Raw genomic sequence first — 24,482 nt, 5'->3', positions numbered from 1 at the left:
TCAGCCACGATCCATGATGAGTTTTATGAGTTCAGTGGGTTGCTACGTCCTTTTACACGCGCAGTAGAGCGGGTCATGGTCATGCACTTCTTGGTGAGGTTTGCTTAGGATTAAGCAGGGCTAAGTGAAAGGTTAAACATGTTGTCTTTCGGCACATTCAGCAGGAAATTGAATGTGACTGAAGAAAATCTCTGTGTGTATTATAATACACATAAGGGTGTATTTTGAGCCTCAGTGAGTGAAGTACTATTGATTTTACTCTCTTTCATCTCAATTCAATTCAACAGCTAAAATAATTATATTTTTATGTGCTCAACGTGCTCTCCCTCCTTTTGTCCAGGTTTCAACACTTGGTCATTTGAAGATACAAACATTGATTTAAAAACCTTTTTTTTAAATTTAAGTGCTCCATAAATTATCACATGGTGCAAATGAAAAAAAGGTAAATTGTGCTCCCCATATAGTCCACACAGTATCACATACTATCCCTGCTGAAGGGATATATTTCTATAAGTGTGTTCCCTCCCCACTTTATATAGAAGAGTAGGTTACTGTTATTCCAGTGTGGGTGAAAGATGTTATCGAACTATTTTCTCAACAACAAAAATAATTGGTACATTACTCGCTACATGCATTTTGCACAAGTTTCCACACACAGTGTTTTCCTCCACTGTCTCTGTCTGCCTGCTGTCAGCTGATCAGCTGTCCGTCTAATAGCGTTGCAGCAGCTCCTACTCATTTTCTGAGGCAGTCCATTAAATTTGCGAAATTATGTTGACCAAAAATGACCAAAAACAGCCTGGTCCAGGACCCTTTATCCAGGATATCTAGGGGTCCTCTTAAAAAGTCTTAAAACGTCTAAAATCCAATAATGTGAATTGAGGGCCTTAAAATGTCTAAAATTCTCTTAAAATCTCATGAATGCCTTAAATATACGATTTTGAAAGGTCTTGCAATGTTTCATGTTACTTTTATTTAAAACAAATGCATAAACTTCAGTCTCACTTTTAAATGTTTCCGTTTTTGAGAACGCTATAACATAACTACAAAAACAGAACTAAGTACCTGTGCAGCCCGGTCAGAATTTATCAAGCACAACCAGCTAGTAATAGCCAACTTACTTGTGTAAGATGGGAAAATGCAAGTTCAATGATTTGTGGCTCCAGAACGAACAATTTAATACATTGTTGAAGCCGATCCTGGATGGAAACATATGATTTTCCTTCATGTCATTTGTAGTTTTTTGCCAGTATGGATGTGAAATGGGTCTTAAATTGCATTCATTATGGTCCTAAGAGTCTTAAAAAGTCTTAAATGTGACTTGTTGAAACCGGCAGAGACCCTGTTATCATTAGGACTTAACCCAAAATACTCCCAAATCCAGGCAAAAGCACATTTTCGTTTTCACTAGTCCTGTAGTGAAGTCGCTATCATTCTCAGCTCAGCTGTCTGTTCCACCAGTAGAGACCGACCTCTGGTTGTGTGTGCTGTGGGCTATAATACATGACCAAATACAGCATCTCCCTTATAGTTAAATAAAAAGAGCCACACCTGTATTTTTGACATTATGGTTATTATTACCTTTTTTAAATTGTTAATACCTTTAAATGTGTTGTTAAAATGGCTTGTTTAGTATTTATTGTTATTTTATTGATGCTTCTTTCCATTTTTCCTGCTGTAACACGCAAAAAGTCCCTGTTGTGGGACCAATAAAAGAATATCTTATCTTATTGAAAATCCTACCATTGGGATTTTTTAAAAACCCTGGTATACCAAAATACCGTGATACCACCAAAGCCTATCATTACACAATCTTCATTTTCTTCATCCATCTTTTACACAAAATAAATATATTATTGGGAAAAATGTAACCTCTGTGTTAAGTGTATCTATCATACATGTGTTGCCTCTTTTAAAGCACATATTGAATGAACTGGGACGATTACATTTCACTGGATTTTGACTTTGTATGATAACATGTGATTGATCAAAGTTGATTGATAAAAGTTTGTCTCGCTGTTTTTGCAGAATCCTTCACAGCCGACCACAAGCCGCTGATGGGAGAGGCTCCGGAGGTTAGAGGTTTCTTTCTGGGCTGCGGCTTCAACAGCGCTGGTAAGTGCAGCAAGAAGAAATAAAATAACAGAGGAAAACTTTAAAAGGCAGAAAGAAAAGTAAGGGAGATAAATGAGGAGCGTACAAGGAGGACTGTAGTGTGTGAAGACATCTCCGGTCAGAGCGTCAATGTCTTAAAAGGTACTTTGTTTCAAATACTAAATGGCGTAGGCCTCAAGCTCTCCCTCGAGGGAACATGAAATGATAGAGCTAGAAAGGTCAGAGCAATCACCGCTACATGGCAAAATAAGCAGGATGAAAAACAAGCAAGGAGAAACGGCCAAAGAGTGTTTTTACCCATACTTTGACCCAGCCTTCACCAATCTATGTGGACACTCTCAAGGCACAAATGAATAATGGAGAGCTTTTCATTTCTCCATGTCCATGGACAACGAACACACACACACACACACACACACACACACACACACACACACACACACACACACACAACCCATGTCACTCCATTACTTCACTCATAGATTAGTTTACCTTTGACATTAGACGGGGACGAATGTGAGTATCTCAGGAATCCGAAAACCACAGAGAGAGGGGGCGTAAAGGGTAAAGTAATTGCCATCAGCATTAACAGACAGTTGAGAAAAGCTTTTATTTTTCTGCGTAAGAGCAAAAGACCACAGGGTCGAGCTCTAAAGCTGTTATGACAAGAGTCTGGGAGTTGCAGTGAGGTGGAGCTCTAATGAGCGAGCATGCAGCGGTTTCAACTCTCACACATGACACACAGACCTTTCTCTGTTGTTTTTTTTGCTGCCCAAGTGTAGTTTTATTACATTGGATGCAAATCGCTGATCTTTTCTGCTGAACTCCTCTTTTGCTCTTTATTCCCCAACCACTCGTCCATGAGGCTCATTCTGCCCATCAGCACGATCGTAGGTCAGTCAGTATCTTGTTATCTCTTGTCAGGTTAACAGGGGCTCACACGCTGCCGAGTCCTTTTATATCTCATAGGAACTGTAGCTTATTCATTAGACCTCTGTTGATTATGGCATTATCCTACGCTGGAAGTAATGGATGATTAAGCAATTAGTCTGCTAATAGAAAATTAATTGCCAACAATTTTGATAATTGATTTGTCATTTAAGTCATATTTTTAAGCAAAACGGCCAAATGTAGTGGTTCACATAGGGTTGCATCGGTATGATGGTTTCACAGTCCACCATGGTGTGAAAATTGACATTTAAAAAACAAATTACTGTAAACATTCACTTATTTGTGGTAGAGAAAACATTTTTTTTTTGAAAAATACTTTTCACACATACTTGCACTTCTTTTAAAGCGATCAACAAATAAATCTGCTGTTATTCCTTTAAGGGTCACTGTAACTTATAATAATAAGAGCAAGAATCAGACATCAGTCAGCCTATATTATGGGCCGATATTTTCATAACAGAATTATCGGTATGCAAATGGTCTGTTTCCATTCCAGCTCCAAATATCATGATATTAGCTTCCATATATCAATACATTTTTCCCCAATCAGTATCGGTATCTGCCTCAAAAATCTCATCGGTTGGCCATAATAATAATTGTGTAATATCATTAGTGGGAAACTAATATTCTTTAAGACGGTGCTCTCTGTTGTAAATCATTGTAAGTTGAACACCTTTGAGTTTGTTGATATTTAATATTTGGAGGCGAAACAATTAACCTCCCCATTTCAAATTCTAATGAAATTTAAAAAAGAAGCTACTTTCAGTTAGTAATACCTAATCATTTTCCCAAAAAATAATGAAAAGATAAATAACGTTAATGAAAATAATGCTCCAGTTGTTTTTCAACCGTCATTGTACATTTTTCTTTTTATTTAAGTTCATGCAAATAAAAATGTAACATTCCTACAACAATGGAGGTGGATAAAAAAAATTGCAGTCCCCTCGCCCTTTAGTTCTGATGTGTCATGCTGGGAGCGAGCTCATTGAAATGGGCCCAGTGTCGCAGATATATCACACCTAGTAACAGTGACTTGATAATTGAGGATTTTCCACCAACCATGCACAGCAAGGATATTTCATTGCCTCTTACTTGCCTGACACACACACACACACACACACACGCACACACGCTTGCACTCAGCATGCACACACGCAAACAAAACATCCTAGTTTTTATTGAAGCACAAGCTCAATAATGTCAACTTTTCCTCATGACGCCTTTTTTCTTTCTTTACATCTGTCACTCTCTCCCCCCCGCCTCTTTGTCCTTTGTCCATTTCACTCCATCACACAAAAGCACATGCAGACACATAAACTCACACAGCTCTTTTGGCTCGAGGCAGCACAAGACAAGTGGGATAATTCACAAACCACAGGGTCAAAGTCAATAGATTCACATTAAAAAATCCAGCACGGAGTGCTCGATAACTTTTTAAGCCTCCAGTTGTTTGGTTTTACTTGCTGGGGTTTATTTTGGTTTCCAAGCAATCAGTTACTCTGCTTACTTGCAGGAGTTGTATTTGTTGCCTAGCAACTTTAAGTTACTTATTCTTGGTGTCAAAACCGTCATGCTAAACTTTGAGTGTGTTTATTCGTTTGGATTATGGTTCTTTAATTGCTTTTAACTGCTGCAACTCCCAGCTGTATCACCATGTTGCTCATAATCACAGTACTGACTGCAGTTTTTTTAAATCACACTGTAGGATACAGAAAATTACCTCTATTTAAGGTACTATGATGACCATGATGAAGGCTAAGAAAACCACTCTCGGTTCAGTGGCATAATGCTTTTTGCAAGTCAGAGTCAGACCTGATACTCTACACCAGGCATGTCCAAACTATTCCATAAAGGACCATGCTGCTGCAGATTTTTGTTCTAACCAATCAAGAACACACCCGTTTCTACTGATCAGCTGTTTGAACCCTGAGATCAGTTGATTAAATGATTCATGCTTGTTGTGCTTCTGCTTGGTTGGAAGGAAAACCTGCAGCCACATGACCCTGTCAGAAATAGTTTGCACATGCCTGATCTACAGTTAGTGGAAGATAGAGACACAGTGATGGGAGCCTTTTAGAATACTCATAGAAAAAAAAGGAGAGGAGAAGCACAGAAAACCATGACCTCTTACCACTCAGTTTTCAGGGTTCATACAAAGTTTGAAAAATAATTTTACTATCAGGTTTTCAAGGTTAAGAATACTCTTGAATTTGAATTTACACCTTGAAAAATGCATAATTTTCAAGAAAATCTGCTGCTTCTACACATGTAAAAAACATTCCCTTGTGTGAACCAAAAATCATTTAATATTTGAAATGTGTCTTACATCATCTGCGCTAAGCTTGTTGATATCTAGGTCTATCTAAGTCTTCTCATGAACGTGATCATACTATCAAAGTTAGCATCACAGCAGTTAGTGTAACAACAGTGTCAATATACATTTTTGGTTAAGGTACCTTGAAAGTGCTTGAAAAGTGCTTTAGTTTAGCTCTTAAAAAGCTGTAGGTGTTCTAAGATATGTGCTACAGCTTGGATGTTGATTTGATTGTTTTTTGTTTTTCCATTTTTGTTAATTTAAGGATGAAACAGAATAAATTAATTGTGTGAAAGGGTTTGCTTTACAGAATCTTATAGCCAAAGTCTTGATCTTTGGACAGAACCAGGTTAGCTGTTTTATTCGTCTGCTAGCATCTTTGTGCTAACAGATTGTGACTGAAGCTTCACACTTAACACACTGACATTACTTTGGTAGATGCATTGTCCAAATATTGGAACTATTCCTTTAAATTTAACATGGAATTCTAAAAAAAACATTTTTTTTTTTTGACCGAGATGTCAAAATGACTTTTCACCTGCAAATCAACTTGCTTAACAGGCTACATTAGTAGAGAAGGATAAATACAAATATGCATGTTTTCTCACTTTTTAAAGGCATAAAGGACTTAAGTTTTATTCTTATATGAAGAATATATACATATATTACGTATATATATTTCCTCTCAATCATCACTTGAGCTGAGTAGAATTGTATAGTGATGTCTGTATATATCTATATTTCTCTGTTCTGTTCATTTCGCTGTATTCAGGATATTTCTGGGCATTACCCTTTGTCCTTCAAGCTACCAAAACAGCTGACACAGCGCCAAAATAACAAAACATTATGTAGCAAATTACATGTCGTAAATCTGTGAGTTTGTGTTCGCTGTGATTGTGCTGGGGAGGAGGGGCCAAATTGAATATTTTGTTTACAAATGGTAAACAACAATTCCTGCATAGTGTGCCTTTTTAAAAGCAGTTTTTGAATCACTAGTGGGCATCACTGTAAATGTCAGAATAAAGGGAGAAACTATCCAAAAAGAAATGTGAGAGCAGGATAGAGAAGAGAGGAGAGGAGAAGGAGGGATAGATAAAAAGGAACAAATGTTTGCGAAGCATAAACGAACAATAATAGAGCGAGATGCAGAAAGCGGGGAAGGAGACGGGAAGTACAAAGGCAGAGAGGAGGGAAGATGAGATGAGTGGAAGCACCAGCATAAGGGTTCACACGCAGATACACACTCACACATCAGTGTAGTTGTCTTGGGTGACATTTATCAGTGCCACCTCGCCTTGTTGGCTGTCTCCACATTGTCTTGGGAGAACTCCATCATCCCCTCCTCCTTCTATCTCTCTCCCCCACTCCCATCCATCCTGCCATTCAAACATCCAGCCAGGCTTGGCCCGCAGTGACAGTGTCCGCAGATGAGTGAAGCGATGAGAGATAAAGGGAGAGGGCACGCTGTGGGAGATGGAGATGGAGGGATGAAGGAGGGATGCAAGGACACACTGCTCGTGCTGCTGCATATTGATGTTGCGCTCGCAACACACGCAAGAGTGTGTAAAGGCACACGCGACACACATATATGACGTATGCAAATGACCAAGAAGGGGGTTGCTAAAAGGGAGCAGCTCATTAACGCTGCAGTTTTAGAACCGGATGGTTAAAATATTGAATCGCTAGTGGTTGTTTGTTGGTCGGGTTGAAAAAAAACGACTGAATGCGGCAGACGTTGGGTGCAGCTGATGAGGTCAGATTGCTCAGGGGCAGCTGTGAGCAAGGGTCAAATGATGGAACAAAGGTCAAAACAATCCTCTGTAGGTCGTATGACATATAGAGGCTGTTGCAGAGGATGAAAACTGTTCCCCAAATTAATGAGACATACTCACAGTCCTCCAGACAGCAGATCAGAGAGATAGTGAGGAGAGAGGTCCTGTTTTTTGTTCACATTTTCCACTCTTGTTTTCCAGCTGTTTTCTGTGCAGTGGACCCATTAATCTGTGACAATTGGGTATAAACTGTGTGTTTGCAATGCACCTAACAATCATTTTCATTAGTGATCCACGTGTCAGTTATTTCCTTCTGATTAATCGCTTTATCATTTTATTTATAAAAATGTCAGAAGTCCAGCGTGACATCTTTGTCTTGTTTGATCATCCCTCCAAAACAGTGCTGTCACTTTGTGCTCTGGGAATTTGCAACGGTTATTTTTCTTTTTCGTTTGACATTTAATTGACTAAACTATTAATCAAACACAGGCTTATCGATAATGAAAATAATAATTAGTTGCAGCCCTAAACCAAAATCCAAAGACATTCAATTACGAATGATTTGTAAAGAGGATTAGAAAGCAAATCCACACATTCGAAAACAATGGAAACGGCAGCAAATTTAGAATGTTTTGCTTTATAAATGACTAAAGCAATTAATCGATTATTAAACTCGATTAAGTGACTGTTTCAGCAGTCGTTTGGACTGAGTGGACTTTCTTTATTCTGTGTGTTTCTATCAGGCATGATGCTGGGAGGTGGTTGTGGTAGAGAGCTGGCTCACTGGATCATTCACGGCCGCCCTGAGAAGGATATGTATGGTTATGACATCAGGTACATCACACTAATACTGTATAAAAACTAGCCTAACTGAAAAAAAAACAGCTTCCCGGGCTGATAAACTAAGCTAATGCAGTTCATTGAATAACCAGAATAACCCATGTTAAAATGTTCCAGTCTTTACTGTAGATATCAACATTTACAGCCTGCTACAAAACAATTTTTGGTCTCTATAGCTGATTTCCTGTTCTTGACAGCTGTACAGGTGTGAGTTTTTGTTTTACTCACCTGTTAAATTTGTAGTAAGGCTTAAAGTAATAAAGAGTGTGTCCACTTTGAGTGACAGGTGCCTAGCTACGCCTCAGCTGGGCCCACGCTCCAGCTCCTTGCCCTTTTTCTTCAATTATCTGAAAATTATGCAGAGTTAAGCACTTACTTTTGATACGTGCTGTTGCAAACAGTGTGCAAACAATTGGGATATACTGTCACAACACTGCGCTCTCACATACAGTACCAGTCAAAAGTTACACACCTCATTCAATGTTTTTTTCTTTATTTTTTATTATTTTCAATATTGTAGATTTATACTGAAGACATCAAAACTATGAAAGACATATGGACACATGGAATTATGTAGGGGAAAAAGTGTGTTAACCACTTAGTGTTCAAGGTCCTTTTTAAAAAAAATTGTTGGTTGTGGGCAGTTGATGTTTAGGGGGGGATAGCAGGTCAACAATAAACGCCACATAGAAGTGGTGGACATAATCTGAAACCTGAAGATTAATTTGAGATGCAGCACAGCACTGTGTGTCAAGTTGTTTTTGTCAAAAATATCTAATTTAACTGACGTAATGAATGAGTGAATTATTTATTAAACCTATTAGGGTGTATAAAGGGTCATAAGATTAATGGTGGCTTTCTGAAGTCCATTCCCATGCTCAACTATGATCCATAAGCTGTTGCAGCATTTTTTGGGTTGATACCATTTGTTACACACATATGGTGCTGAATAATGCAATTTAATTCATATCAAGAATAGATAAAAATGGTCAAAAAACCCCTCAGAATATAACATCAATATGCCAAGACCTTTGGAATAACATATTAAAATCCATGCTGTGATTTGGGTTCAAAAACTTTGGATATTTTGGAGATTTCTGTATTTTCAGTGATTGGACGATGAGCACTTCTGTTCTTCAAACTGCTGAGAAACCCCCTCATTGTCAATATACCTAGGAAAGCTGCACATCTTCTGAAAGCTCTAGGTCTCTAGTTTGTGCCATCTGAACGCTAAGTAGTTAAATAAACAGAATATGTTTTAGATTTTAGATTCTTCAATATATCCACCTTTTGTTTTGATGACAGCTTTTCACACTTCTCTTATTCTCCCAGTCAGATTCATGAGGTGTCACCTGGAATGGTTTTCAGTTAACAGTTTCACCTTGTCAAGAGTTTATTTGTGGAATTTCTTGCCTTTTTAATATGTTTGAGACCATCAAAGCAAAAGGTGGCTATTTTGAAGAATCACACTTTTTTGTTTACTACATAATTCCATATGTGTTCAATCATAGTTTTGATGTCTTTAAATAATAATAATAATATTATAGAAATAAAGAAGAACCTTTGAATGAGGAGGTATGTCCAAACTTTTGCTGGCTTGCAAAATGGGACTGAAAGCAGTTGGACCTTGTGGTATTTTTGGCGTACAGCATTTGACATTATTATATCCTGGGACATGCATAACTTTTTATTGCACATTGAATAGAAGGTAGTGTGGGAACTGGAATGCACCCTGAAGTTAATTTTGGCTCTTCGGAGACCTCGCAGAAACCACGTCCATGTTTTTTACAGTCTGTTATTAAAAACGTACTGAGGTAGAACACAAAAGGAAATCGAGCAGTGACACTGATCACAGAAGGTTTCCAAGGTTTAAGGCCACGCTACAAAGCAGTACATGGGTTTGAATTTCCGTTTGGCATTTTATCAAAGGGCAGCAGGAACGAGAATAATGAAGTTTTAATGAAGTCTGACTGCTTGTGACTTTTAATGAGCGTTAATCTTTTGAATTCCTCTCCCTCCTGTCGCAGGCGTTTCCATAACTCGCTGACAGACAACACAAAGTGGATCAGAGAGCGGAGTCACGAGTCCTATGCTAAAAATTACTCTGTGGTGTTCCCCTTCGACGAGCCGCTGGCCAGCCGAAACATGAGGAAGGACCCTTTCCATCAGGTAGATAAGTAATAAGTAGTTAACCAACGTATCTCTTGAGGAGTTCAAGGAAACAACCCTGATGTTTCCTGTTTCCTGTGTGTTAGTCACACTTCTTTCAACTGCCGTTTGATGAGTCATTTATGTCGAGGAGCCACAGGTTTAATAGTAAAGCGACTGTCTTCTATTGAAAACATGAGTCATTATTTATTTTTTTTTATAACATTTCATAGTAGCAGGAGAGCAGACGACAGCTGCAGAGATTGGAAAGGTTGCTAGCTCGCTAACTAGCCAGGACAGAGTATCAACGCAGCTGACGTCAACGTTGCGTCGAGGCTTTCTTCATACAGAAGTGGGAGGGGTTTCATCTACAGGTGGTTGGAGAAAGGATAGACACTCTTCCAACCATAGAGAATGACCTCTGGTAGTGTGCTCTGTGCACTACAATACATTGTTTGTATTGAAAACCATGCTGTCTGGATTTCCAAATGCCCTGGTATACCGTAACACTGTAATACTACCAAAACCTACAACGGACCATACACACAATAACTACATAAAGGCTATTTTCTAGTTATTTTGTCTAATTGTTCATGTTGAAAGAAGGTTATTCTTGTATTTTTTTCCATCTTGAATAACAATGGTGGACATTTACTAATGCACTTAAGTACAATTTTGAGGCACGTGTACTTTACTTAGTCATACTTATGTAATTTTATACTTCTACTTCACTACATTTTGATGCAAATATTGTACTTTTTACTCCACTACATTTAGTCAGGATTTAACATGAAAAACACGATCAATTTAAAATGATTACACTTTTTTTTTTAAATGAAACCTCATTACAGTATATTAAGTAGGGAAAATGAACCCTATCTTTCACAAATTAAAATGCTTCTTGCGGTCATGCATCAATGCAAATAATCTAATAATACATTTGGAATACATTAGCAATATATCCATTCTGCATAACAAGTACTTTTACTTGTGATACTTTAAGTACATTTTGATGCTGATACTTTTTGTACTTTTACTTGTAGTGGAGTAATTTCACAGTGTGAAGTTAGTACTTTCACTTAAGTAAGGGATCTGAATAATTTTATCACTGTTGAATACACACAAACACAGTATACAATGTTTGTGCATTAATGGCAAAAGTTCAAGTTCAAATAAGTTTTCTGTCAAATGCACAGTAAGAAAACATGTTTCCCTGTATAATAAAATTATTTCATTGCTGTCCACAATGAATGTCAAACATTTAGTAATCTGAGTATAGAATAGATAAAACAATTAAACAAAATAAATTCTAAAAGGCAGCATGTGCAAAAAGCAATAGAAATATAAACTATACATACAGTTAATGCAAAGTAGAGTGCAAACCAAACAGTCAAGTACAGTTGCATGAGGTAGACTACGATTATAGACTCCTGTCAGCTGCTGAGGAGTCTGATGGCAGTGGGGAACAACGAGTTCTTTAATCTTGAAGTCCTGCATTTTACACTTCTGTACCTCCAGCCTGAGGGTAGGAGTGTGAACAGTCCGTGCTGGGAGTGGGTGGGGTCTTTGAAAATGATGGCAGCTCTCCTGCAGTGGTAGATGCTCTGCAGGGAGGGCAGTGGAGTCCTGGTGATCTTCTCAGCGGTCTTCACCAATCTCTGCAGGTGTTTCTATAGCAGCAGTGGTGCCGTACCGCGCGGTGATGCAGCTGTAGAAGTTGCCTAGGATCTTAGGCGACATACCATACCAAATGGAAAAGTCAATTTCCAATAGTTAAAGTCAAATAGCCCCAACCAAGTATTCAGTGCATATAGATGCACATACTTTTCAGAGGCCAACATTTCCAGATTAAATATACTTTTTAAAATTGGTCTTCTGTAATATTAAGAATAATGTGAGACACTGATATTTAGGTCTTCATTCAATGTAAGCCATAGTCATTATAATTAGAAGAAATTAAATAAATTAAGACATGAAATGTTTCATTCTGTGTGAATTGGATCTATATAATGTGTAATTTCCACTTTTTGAATTGAATCACTGACATAAATAAACTTTTCTATGATATTCTAATTTTTTGAGATGCATCTGTACAGCCGCTGTTGTAAGCTGTAGCTGTTTGGTGCTCACTAATGTGGATATTTAAAGCTGCTCACCCTCTCCACCGCGAGTTCCCCGATGAGGTCTCCTCTCCTTTCTCATGTCCACTATTATCTCCTTCGTCTTGTCCGTGTTATTGTCTTCACACCAGGACACCAGACCGGCCGCCTCCCTTCCTGTAGGCCCCTTCGTCCCTGCCAGTGATGTGTCAAATAAAAGCAAAAATGTCTTCACATCCTGGCGTCTCTCCCTGAGACGTTACCAAACCATATTCACATATATTGTCCTCGATTCTGATAAACATTAATCCGGTAACCTTGGCTCTATTCAGCACTTCTCTATTCAGCACTTTCAGAAAGGTAAGCCTTGCTTTTACTTTCTGTGAAAAAGTGTAGGCAGTGCTGAGAATCTCTCAGGATTCACACAGACAGACCTTTTGGCTCGAGCACAGCTGAGGGGGAAACTTTCTGGACCCATAGTGACGAGATTTTCCAAACATAGATGAAACCGGCTCACCTTCGCAGTCACAGCAGGATCTCTGCTGCCATATAACCTGAGCATTCATCTGTTCACTTCCTATATTTTTAGAGGTGGTGTGAGTCACTCCTTTTCTCATTTTTCTCCTTCAGCCATTCATTCCACTCCTTTTTCTGTTTTTTATTCCAAGCATCTACCCACAGCCTTCACTCATACGTCTCTCATCTCATCTTTTGACATCCTCCCAACACAATTTCCTCTTCTATTCATCCGACTATTCATACTTAATGTCTGTTGCTCCCTCTCTCTCTGCCTGTGGCTGCCACTGTCTTTGTTCTTGTTCCAATCTGTGTTTTGAGTGAGAAAAAAGAGCTTCCACCCTTTGTTTCCCTCTATTGACCTCTTTAACCGCAGCATCTGATTGGATAATCGAAACAGTAATGATGGCGAAAGCATTATATAAACAATGCTGCTGAAACTGCAGGTTGTGCCGCTTTCAACATCTATGTGTGGAGTAGACATTGATATCCATTGATATTGGCAATACAAAGCAGGTAATACATTTGAATGGCTTCACATTGTGCCTTTAAGTTTCAAATGGTAAAAAAACCTGTATGTGCTTTCATGTCTGTTATGAAATATTTTGCCAAGCTGTCTGACTCTGACCCCCTCTCTCAGTACTCCGTATGTTTATCCTTCTCCCCCTTTCTTTCTCTCTTCGTGTCTTTTCCGCTCAGATCTGGAGGCAAATAGCTGATTCAGGCTCAGACAGACTGCAGTTAGCAGTGTAACTTATCCCCTGCAGCTACATTTATTAATGCGATCCTTGCCAACATGACTATAAATGATACACTTAGCTTTGGTAGCCTGGTCTCGGATGTCTTTCAGCTTCCTTTCTCTCCTCAGCCCGACACATACTCTTAATGGGCCTCGCCACCATATTTTATGCATTAATGACCCACTTAGCCTTGCTTTCCTGTTCCAGACTTCATTTACCTTTAACTGTTGCAATTTCTACCCCCGCTCACGCACGCAGGCATTCTTTCAGAACAGATTACTGTCACACAAATTGCATTAGCAATGTTGTCAGTGTGTTTTGTAGATCATGCCTACTGCTTTCTTACAGCTTGTTTTATTTAGCTTCTCTGACACCTTTCATGCATAATTAAGCACATTTCCCCAAGCACTTTTTTTAAAAAGATGTTTAGAAGACATGAAGGGATGGTAACTTTTTTAGCTAGTAGCTAGAGTCCTCATAGTGAATGTTTAAATTAAGAAGATAAATGCACTTCTGTTTTCAGATTCATTACAAAAAAACGAATCAAACATTGAAATCACAAAACTGGGCAACACAAATATGGGAAAATCAGATTTTAAAAATACATTTTGTTCTGCAAAAATGCAACAAACTTTAGATTTCTTTAAATTCCATACTTGAAGGGACTGAAAGTAATTATCTGGAAGATTTAATTTAATGTCTGTTAAGTTACTATATCGCTGAATGAAGTTAACACAACGATGATGGAGCCTCAGGCCAACTGATGAAAGCACTTGCTGGGGCAATACCACCAATTGTGTCTGTTGTGAGTAAAAGGTTACCATGGCCGAACAAAAAAAAGAGAGAAATAACTACAGATGATGAAACTAAGTGAAAACAAGTGAAATGTGATCCTGCAACACCTACAATTACCACTTAGGGCCATAGGTGCTAAAGAAAAATACATTTGGGATATTTGAGATTGTTCCTTAACTTGCATAATTGACAGCTCACACAAAATCAGTGTTAAAATAAGTTCAAACCTTTCTGCTCCTTTTTTTCTTTCTTTTTTCTTTTTTAATAAATCCTGAGGATCCTGTTGTTGTTTTTTTCAATGGAAATCTGTTTTTTCACCCACCTCTGATGTTTCACCCTTTTGTTGCTTTTACATATTAAATCATGGTCAATATAATTTTTTTGACAAGAATTTGCAAGAAAAACCTCTTTAATATCAAATTGTAAACAGATTTTTACAAAATAATGTAAATGAGTTAAAAACATGTAAGGTAAAATATATGATAAATGTTCACCCCCTATAAAGTAACTGACCTAATTCAACAAAGTTCCAGCTAGTTAATGCCAGCAGAGTCACAGTTAGTTAAATGGTGATCAACTGAGTAGAGTCGATGTGTGTCAAGTGATTATAGTATTAAAAAAACATGTGTCTGGGAGGTCCAACTCACTGGACATCCCACAGAGTTCAGTTAAATCCATCAATAAAAAATGGAAGGAGTATGGCACTTGTTTAAATCTGCCTAGAGCTGGCCGTCCACACAAAAAGCCAAGTTATATTGACCATGATTTCATGTGTAAAAGCAACAAAATAATAATAATAGTAATAATACATTTTATTTGTAATGCACTTTACATTACAGGAAATCTCAAAGTGCTACAGGTTAAAACAGTCTAATTATAAAAAGGACAAAAAAGGGGAAAAAAAGCTAAAAACAGAAAACATACATACATCATCTAAAAACCATCTAGATGGGAGGAACCAAAGGTTTTGCTAAAAAGGAAAGTTTTTAGTCCTTTTTTAAAAGTGTCTATGGACTGTGGTGCCTTCAGGGTGTCAGGAACAAAAGGGTGAAACATCCAAGGGGGTTGAACACTTTTGATAGGCAGTGTATGATTTGAGTCAAAGCACATGTTTTTCCTAAAGACCACATACTAGTCCGATACGATATATTCCACTATACTGTTTTATCACATTCAACCTCCTGATCGGCACCTCCCAGTACTGTTTGATGAAGCAACTGATGAACGTAAAATGACAAAACGTGATGCCCCAATTTTTCTGCACTTCTTGCAAACTTTCTCCTCATAAGTATTTATAGACTGCTTGTAATTTGGGACTTCATCCTTAAATATTCAAATAGCCTTTGACTTTCACTGAGTCACTGTCATCACTGATAGGAATGAAAATTAGTCATTTATCTAATGTTAAACAAAAGCTGATTGACACTTCAAAGGCTTAACAATCGTGTCAGCAGGCAGTGTTATTTTCAGGCAGCTGTGGCAGATCTAGTGTCCTGTTGTACAACACTGTATCATTAAGACTTAATTCCTTACTATTACAGCTTTCTCCAGCAGAAATGCCTTTAATTTGCATAACAAGTGCGGGATCAGGTATTATCATGTTACGTTCGGTGTAATTATGGCCGCAGATTTTATCCCAACCAGCTGAAAAAACACACAAATAACTGCTCTCAGGTAGCTCGAAGGAGAGCTCAGTCCCTGTGAGACTGGGTCGGTCCAACCCTCGGCTGCGAGCCATTAGACCCCTGCTAATCACTCGTCGAGGGCCATCACCTAGCAACTAGCCTTCCTACTGTTGAAGAGCCTCAGATAAATGTAGGGGTGGCTGAGTGTGGAAGAAAAAACACAGAAAAAGTCTAATTATTATTTTTTTAAATTAGCTTTTGATCACGATACTGGCGCTCACTCTTAATCACGACAATATGTATGACGGCTGAGGGGTACTTAAGGAGTTTTAACTGCCAAAGAAGGTGTCCCTGCGCAAATAATGAGACTGTCTACTTTTAGGAGGCAATATGAGTATATTTCAGAGCCCAAACAGGCCATCTCTGGCACTGCTGCTCACACGTTTTCTCCACCTCGGTAGCGCTGATGGTAAATATAGCTCGGTGTGGGAAGTTTTGGCAGAGACAGCTGGTTGCCTGCTAGGAGGAGAGCATAGCTGAGCATACCTACTAACTGTGGGCGACTGTCAATTTTAACAAGGACGTTGGTGAGCGCTGAACTGAAATATCTTATAACAAGGTGACTATATTTGTAATCGATTGTGCTGCCCCTTACTTTTCATCTATTCCTCCCAAGTGAATTTGTTGCCCATTAAACTGGTAGAAATATCACTATGCTTTAGAGTTACTCTCAGCTCCACGGAGCTTCTTTCCGCTTTTGACTTTACTGTTTAATTTAGTTTCACTGTTCTCGTGAGCGTTGTTTTTGGTTGCATCAGTCAGCAAAAAAGCTCTGATGAACTCGTTATACACTACCTGCCTACCATCAAATAGCCGATGGACAAAATAAATGATTAGCTGGTGAACATGTTAGAGCATTAAGCTGCTAAATAGCAAGATAATATTCTCAGGAGATGGTGGAGACCAAAAAAAGAGCTAAAAAGAAAAAGTTATATAATTTATATCAGTGTTCTGCTGCCTAGAGGTGGGAGATATATCGATATAAAAAATATATCGATATATTTTATTTAAATGTGATATGGAATTAGACCATACCGCATATATCTATATTGTTAATTTTTTTTTATTCTTTATATATAAATGCTGCCCTTACTAGGGTTTGTCATATTTAGATCATTTGTAATGTTCACTTTTTTTCTCATATAAATATATTTATTTCAGAAAAAGATTGGTCTATTTTATTTCATAGGCTATTTTTATTTAAGATATTTTTTTATTTAAATGTGCACTTTATGGAGCTTCGATTTTTTTTTAAAAAGGTACTCTTTTATACAGTATTTATGTTCACTTAAATAAACGGTTTCAATAAAACTACTTGTGACATGTCACATTTGGCTTTGGCTTTGACTCAACATTTGCTCTCATTTTTGCGATAAAAATATCAAGATATATATCGTATTTGATATTCAGCCTAGATATATCGGGGTATGACTGTTGGTCCATATCGCCCAGCCCTACTGCTGCCCCCCAAAGTGGCCACAAGAAGTCAGTCGTTGCTGTTTAAAACCAGCAGACTCAGCAGCCGAAGTGTTCAATTCTGTAGATATGAAAAGTGAATTTGCTGACTATGAGAATACATTTATGAATAAACAATGTTTTTGTGCCGTGATTCCAGAAGTAAACTCTGGAATGTAAACAATCTCCGCAGCATGTACGTTCTGCACTGATACCACCTCTTTGTTTGTTTGTGCAATTGTTTGTTTTTAGGTGCTGACAGAGCAGGGCTGTGTGTTCCAGGAGAGACATGGCTGGGAACGACCTGGCTGGTTCAACAAAGACGGGCCCGCTCCTGTGAGACTCTACACACACATACTCTACACAAGCATGTGCATGCTAATGATTATTTACAGCCACATATTGATAAAAGGCACTTGGAAAGACATAAACAATTAAGATGCAAATTTTCCACACGGCTTGCTGGATAGGGACTGTTGGAGCAGACTGCCAATAGTATGCGACACTGACACAGTATCTGGCCCGATGCTTTGTCCTGCTCTGCACACGGAAACGGATGATGATTAATTATCCTCTAACTGTTTGTTTGTCTCTGTTATTGTGAAGGTTAAAGACTACGATTACTACGGGGCTTATGACATTAAGAAGAATGTGAACTACAAATACAACGACTTGCTTGGCAAAGAGTACACCTTTGGCTTCCCTCCTCATCATGACGTGGTAAGATACTTAGAGCCAGATAGACCTAAAACGCCTGGAAAAAATGCCTGTAAAACCTCTGGGCGATTTTAAAATAACCCCCTAAAACCTGAAGTTTTTCTGGAAATTCAACAGAAGTGTCTGGAAAAAGTCCCATGTTGCATTGCAACACTCCCACATGTATTCTGATGCATTTCATTGGCCAAGATACCAGAAATAGGTGGAAAAAACTACAAATACTACAAAACGACGTATCCGCTTTCCCGGCTTAAATTAAATAATATTGGCCTACCAAAGGCATATCTGTTAGAGGTGGGGACGATATTTATTGTTCCGATGGCCGGTCAGTCGCAGGCTCACTTTTAGGAATGTACTGGAGATACATCATCATATGAAACTAGAAGATCTAAGGAATCTATAGGCACCGTGTGGGTCAGGATGTCGTGTCGGGAAGTTGTCGAAATAACGCTGCAAAGTTAGACTTTTAGAATGCAGTGAAGCTTAAAGTTGAGGAAAGTTTAATAAAATGCTGCAGTTGTTGTCGTCCAGACATGTTTGATATCAGTTCAGTTCAGTTTGACTGAATACTTTGTTGGTCAGTCTGTGGGTTTGACTCTCATTGTGGAGAAATAAAAAGACTGAAGTGAGATTAATAGACTGAGAATTTTCTCTGATTTGACAAAACAATTCTTGATAGAATTTAATTTTGTGGATACAAAATGCAGTTAAACGGCAATATATATGTGTCACGATACTCACCATATCGCAAAATGTTTAAAATCGCAATAATATCGCATCGTGACTCAAGTATCGGGATAAAATTGTGGGTCTCTGATGATTAACACCTCTAATATATGTGTATATGCTGTCCAATATGTGCTGTCATGAAAACTTTTTTACACAATATATAATGCAGAAAATGTCGCTTGGTGTGACTTAGAAATGGGGATAGTTATTCATTTTATTAGACTTTTTTTTATATAGTCAGCAATTGGATGAAACTGAATAGTGATGTTTATTGAGCGATTTTTTTTTATATTCCTATTTATTTATTTATTCTTTATTTTCTCAGGTATCATTTATAGAATTGGCTGACAATGTAATACATTTTTTATATAATGTTTAATAATCAGTGGTGTAAAAAGTATTCAAATCCTTTACTTAAGTAAAAGTACTAATTCCACACAGTGAAATGATTCCAGTATTAGTAAAAGTTCTGCATCCAAAACTTACTAAAGTAAAATTACAAAAGTATCAGCATCAAAATGCAGATAAAAATGCAAAATGCAATTATGCAGAATAGCCCCATTGTTATACATATTTCAAATATAATATTGGATTATTATTTTTGATGCTGATTTATGTAAGCAGCATTTTAATTTTTTAAGGTTTTGGCTAATTTTAACTACTAAATATACTGTTATGAAGTTTAATTTAAAAAAAAAATGTTCAAAATCATTTTGATTTATCATGTTTTTTAAGCTAAATCTTGTGCTAAATGAAAAGTACAATATTTGCCTCAAAATGTAGAGGAATCACAATCACAATCAAGGTTTTTTTGTTTGTTTACAAAACAAGAAACAAGATACAGAAAGTTAAGTGTATTACAGTTGAGAATTTTGAACAAACTGGGAAAGGTAGGCATATGTAAAAGAGCAAATAGAAAAGAAAAGAAAAAGAAATTATCCAGCAGGGAGTTTCAAAATGAAAAATAAGCAAGTGTTAAATACCGGTATGCTATTTATCAAGTTTTATGTTTAAGAAAGTAGCTCTCTGGGTACATTTGCAAGAAAAAAATCAGTGCTCAACCCACATAAATAAGGTCCATTTTCATTCAAGCTCAAATATTACGATATCGGCCACCACATCAGTTATCAATTAATTTTTACCCTCTAAAATCAGGGCATTTGTCTCAAAAATCCCATCTTTATTTGACTCATACTAATGCACCTTCCTGTTTAGTCAGACAGCTATGGGCCAAAATATTCAGAGAAGCCAGATGAGTGTGAGCACTCTGTGAAAGCTCCCGTGAGGACAGAAAACATGTGTCCTCATGGGAAATGACAATCACGGACAGTGATGAGAGAACAGTCAGTGAGGTTCATGCGTACCAAACTAACACAGCAGATCAGAGGACGCACCACAAGGGGAGAATTAGCAACCTTGACGTCAAAACCTCAATTAGTTTTCCCTTTTAATTTCACAGTCGTGATGAATGTTTCCTTCAAGGACCTGGCTCCGAAGACGTGCAGTCATCTCAGAAATGTCATGTTTGGCAAAGAGAGGCAGACTCTCTTCTTTAACGCCAAGGTTTGTGTTAATTGGATGCGTGTCTGTGTGTGTTTTTTAAATGCAGATAAAGAGCGAGTGCCTCTCATGTAGAAACAGTGTGGCTGTGTTTGACATGTCCTACTTTGGAAAGTTCTATCTCACTGGACCAGATGCCAAGAAGGCGGCTGATTGGCTGTTCACTGCTGATGTCAACAAGAAGCCAGGTCAGTGTGCTGCAGCACGAACACACACATGTAAACACACAAATGCTCAGGCAGATGGGAGAGAAGATTGACAGAATGAAGAAGGCAGATACGTGGATAGAGGGACTAAACAAAATGCCAAAACACGAACAAAACAGTCCACTCACAAAAAAGCTTAAATATCACTATCACTAAATGTCACGATCTAGTCTCTCACAGGGTTTTTTCTCGAACTTTTCTTTTTTTTTTTTAAATCAGCAGACTGACAGCTATGCCTGCTCGTCTGCAGTGACATGTGCGTACAGATGTAAAAATGAGCAGAGCTCCAAATGCTCTGGATATTCTGTTCTACACTTTCCTCACTTTCCCACTTAATCCACCGTCTGTTTTCCCCGCTGAGCAGGATAGATCACCGATGCTTTGACAGCCATGTCCTTTCAGAATCTCACATTCTCAAGTTCTGAGAGAATGCTGAAACAGATATATCTTTTGATTTAAAGGATTGGAAAATGTCTGATTTTAGTGTCTCCCAGTGGTACCGCCACTTAAAGGGGAACTCCACATGAAGCACTTAGCTTGTGAGAAGAGTTGTATAATATCTCTTGTGTCACTGAATTGGAGGTGTGGAGTTTGTGGGACATTACCAGGCAGGGGTTGTTTAATGAAACATGCTATTCATTGCATTATGGGAAATGTAGGATTCATTGTATTCATTGTAAAACAAGCAGTACCAGTAGAATTGAAACAGAGCTCCCTTTACGTTTTAGCATTGTTTTGACCAACTACAGGTCTTCCTCAAGCAAGTACTTACAAGAAGGAAAGGATTATAATTAATTAATTAATTATTGTGTATATATATTAACACGACCAGAGATATCATTATCATGTGTCAAGATATCCTTGTTACACATGGAGTCATAGGAGTGCCATAAAAAAGAATACATCGTTAAAGAAAGAATAAATTGTGGAAATATGAAGACAAATAACAAAATATAAGAAATATTTATAAGCATTTGTATTTATTTTATCATCTTTTTTATTGCTGTATATATGTATTTATATAGTTAAAATAGTATTTATTTTTGAATATAAATTACAATTTTTTTCCGCTTAATTTCTTATTTAGGGGTAGGACTTTCCATTTCCTCCTACTCCTTTTCGGACATGAAATATTTATTTTGGCTTTATTATTTAGTTTATTGTGATTTTTCAAAAATAATATGTTATTCATATTTTTTATTGTACTTTATCTTATAATAACTGTTTGTTGATATGACTATACATATTTTACTTGTATTTAACTTTTTTTTTGTATAATTTCTTTTATTTATTTTTATCCCTTTATTTTATCATTATTATTATTATGTTTTTATTATTCTTTCCCCTTTGGCTTTTACTAGCCGAGCTGTCAATCCACTGGGCTTTCTGTCCAAGCTGAGCAGTCAGTTCCTGCATACATGAATCCTGTTTTGGCGGGAGCTTTTTTCCTCTTCTGTACTGTGATTGGCTAATATTACTGTGCTGTGATTGGCTAGTAGCCCTGCTGTGATTGGCTCGTACTCCTTACCAGCTATGCAGAATAATGATTGTCAACTAGTGCAACATGACAGCATGGTGTAATTAGGACACATACAACAGGCTATAATGAAATAATATAAAACCCAGCAATTTAAAAGCCTGACTCATGCTAGAGACTCATGGTGAACACCAGGGAAGTGAGGAGATCCTGGAGTCTGCTGCATCACTTCTCTTGTTAGACACAATATAAACCTATAATTGGGAGTGCAACACTGAATTGCTGGAATAACCCTTTAAGCGAGCACTGCTGCTGTTTATTTTTATTTTTTGCAGCCTGTTTGATTGATTTATTGTGCTTACATCTACTTCCACTTTATTATCCTCCAGTCAGATCTCCCCCCGCCTACGATGGCAGTTTGTCAGAAGCTTTTTCGAAATCTCAGACGACACATCTGACCTTGCTTTCCAAGTCTTTTTGTCTGTCACTCTCTTTTTCTTGCTCCCAGTTCTCACTTACAGCAATTACAGTGGTCGCACTCGCCCCGAGAATATTTAATGTCTCAGCAGGCCCGGCTTATGCTTCGCTAACACATTTACATGCCCTTTTCTTTAATGCCAGTGACAGGATGAAACTCTGACATCAATCATTCATTCAAACGAGAGACGACTGAGGGACAGCCACACATTAGCGTGTTGACTCCTTCGGCCGACGCACGACGGGAATGTTTTTATTTTGTCTCTTGTAATTAGATTCACTAGATTTATTGGAAAATTATTTTCGATGATGTCCTCATCATGAATATGTTTGTTAAGTGATGTTCTCGGCTTCATATTTCAGTCGTTTCCTTGGTAACTACTGTACAAAAAGACGAGGCTCACATGTCAGAGGCAGAGATTTATAATTATTGCCCTTCAAAAGTGAGTTGGGAAAAAAGTACACTTGAGTTTATTAAAAATCTATTCTTATTCACACACACACACACACACACACACACACACACACACACACACACACAAAAAAAAAGCTTACAAACTGGATTACTCATAAAGAATCGGTTACAAACAGAAGATTGACCTCGAATTCTGGTTCATTTTTCATTCTCAGATTTCTGTCGGCATCGTTCCAAGAGACTGCACACTTTAAATTGGCCCACAAAGTCTACCACAGGAATTAATTGTTTTATGTGTGTGTGTTTCAGGCTCCACTGTGTATACCTGCATGCTGAATAAGAACGGAGGGGCGGAGGCTGACCTGACAGTGAGCAGACTGGAGCCTGGTGCTGCCAACCTGCCCCTGGCACCACAGTCCAATGGTGTGTGTGTGTGTGTGTGTGTGTTCATATATCTGCTTTACTGCTAAATCTATTGCTCCCTGTGTCTCTCCATTCTTCTCTTTATCATTACATCATTGTTATGTTTCGTCTGTTGCTGGATATATCTGTCATTGTGTTGTGGCTTATTTTGGTCTTATTGTTCTTTTGCTCTGTTCTATTTATTGTTCTGTCTCCCAGCATCTATCAATACTATAGATCTGCTCCATTCATCATCATATCATTCTTGCTACCACTACTGTGATGTAGCTGTTAATTCATGTGCTGCCTCATTTTTCGTTCTTTTTAAGTTTACTGTCAGTTGTTGTATTTGTCTGATGAACCATCTGTCACTGTTTCTGTCACACTTTTCTTAATCCTTAGAGACCCACCATAGACCCATTTTTGTCTTTTTTTTTTAGTGGGGAGCATGGGATCTTTAAGGGGAAATAGCAGGTCAGCACTAGATGGCACATGGAAGTGATGTATATCATCTGAAAGATGAGAACCTGGAGAGATTAATATAAGACACTCAGTGCTGTGTATACATTTTTTTTTAAAGTCATAAATGTTCTGGTGAGGGGTCCATTCAGATTTTGAAAGATTAGATCATCACACATGAATACAATTGGTCTCAGCTTTCTAGTCATATCATTTTTTGTGAATTTTGAGACTTTTAAAGCACCTCAGTATGAAAAAAATAGTCAAATTCAATAGACACAAATAACACATTTTTACTGCATGAGAAAAATCACATTGGTTTTTCCCCAAACTATGTCATAATTTGGGCAAGTCTGTAAAAGGGAGACCCGTGGGAACTTTTGTAACCCATTTTTATTCATATATCTTGAGGTCAGAGGTCAAGGGACCCCTGAAAAAAATGGTGATGTAAGCTTTTTTCCTCCCACCAAAATCTTTCTTAAGTTATGTTTGTTTCTCAGGAATGGCAATATTGTTCATGGGGCAATTTGACCCAGGGCATGTTTAATTATCCAAAAGTGTCAGAAATCAAAAAATCCCAATAAACATTGTTTATATTTCATCAATAACT

At 37.8% G+C, this 24,482-nt stretch overlaps 1 protein-coding gene across 1 annotated transcript in view; it reads left to right on the top strand.

The window, feature by feature from the left end:
- Nucleotides 1–24,482, top strand: part of sardh (sarcosine dehydrogenase) — a 63,771-nt gene that overhangs the window by 19,912 nt on the left and 19,377 nt on the right. Inside the window, exons 10-16 of the mRNA XM_059357972.1 lie at nt 2,029–2,115; nt 7,896–7,986; nt 10,020–10,161; nt 17,683–17,766; nt 18,037–18,150; nt 20,486–20,624; nt 23,321–23,434. Of these exons, the coding sequence (XP_059213955.1) occupies nt 2,029–2,115; nt 7,896–7,986; nt 10,020–10,161; nt 17,683–17,766; nt 18,037–18,150; nt 20,486–20,624; nt 23,321–23,434 (771 nt within the window). The remainder of the gene's footprint in view (nt 1–2,028; nt 2,116–7,895; nt 7,987–10,019; nt 10,162–17,682; nt 17,767–18,036; nt 18,151–20,485; nt 20,625–23,320; nt 23,435–24,482) is intronic.

This window comes from Centropristis striata, chromosome 19 (assembly GCF_030273125.1).
Source record: "Centropristis striata isolate RG_2023a ecotype Rhode Island chromosome 19, C.striata_1.0, whole genome shotgun sequence".
Lineage (NCBI taxonomy): Eukaryota > Metazoa > Chordata > Actinopteri > Perciformes > Serranidae > Centropristis > Centropristis striata.
Note: the sequence above shows the minus strand (reverse complement) of the source record. Positions and strands in the feature narration are given on the sequence as shown.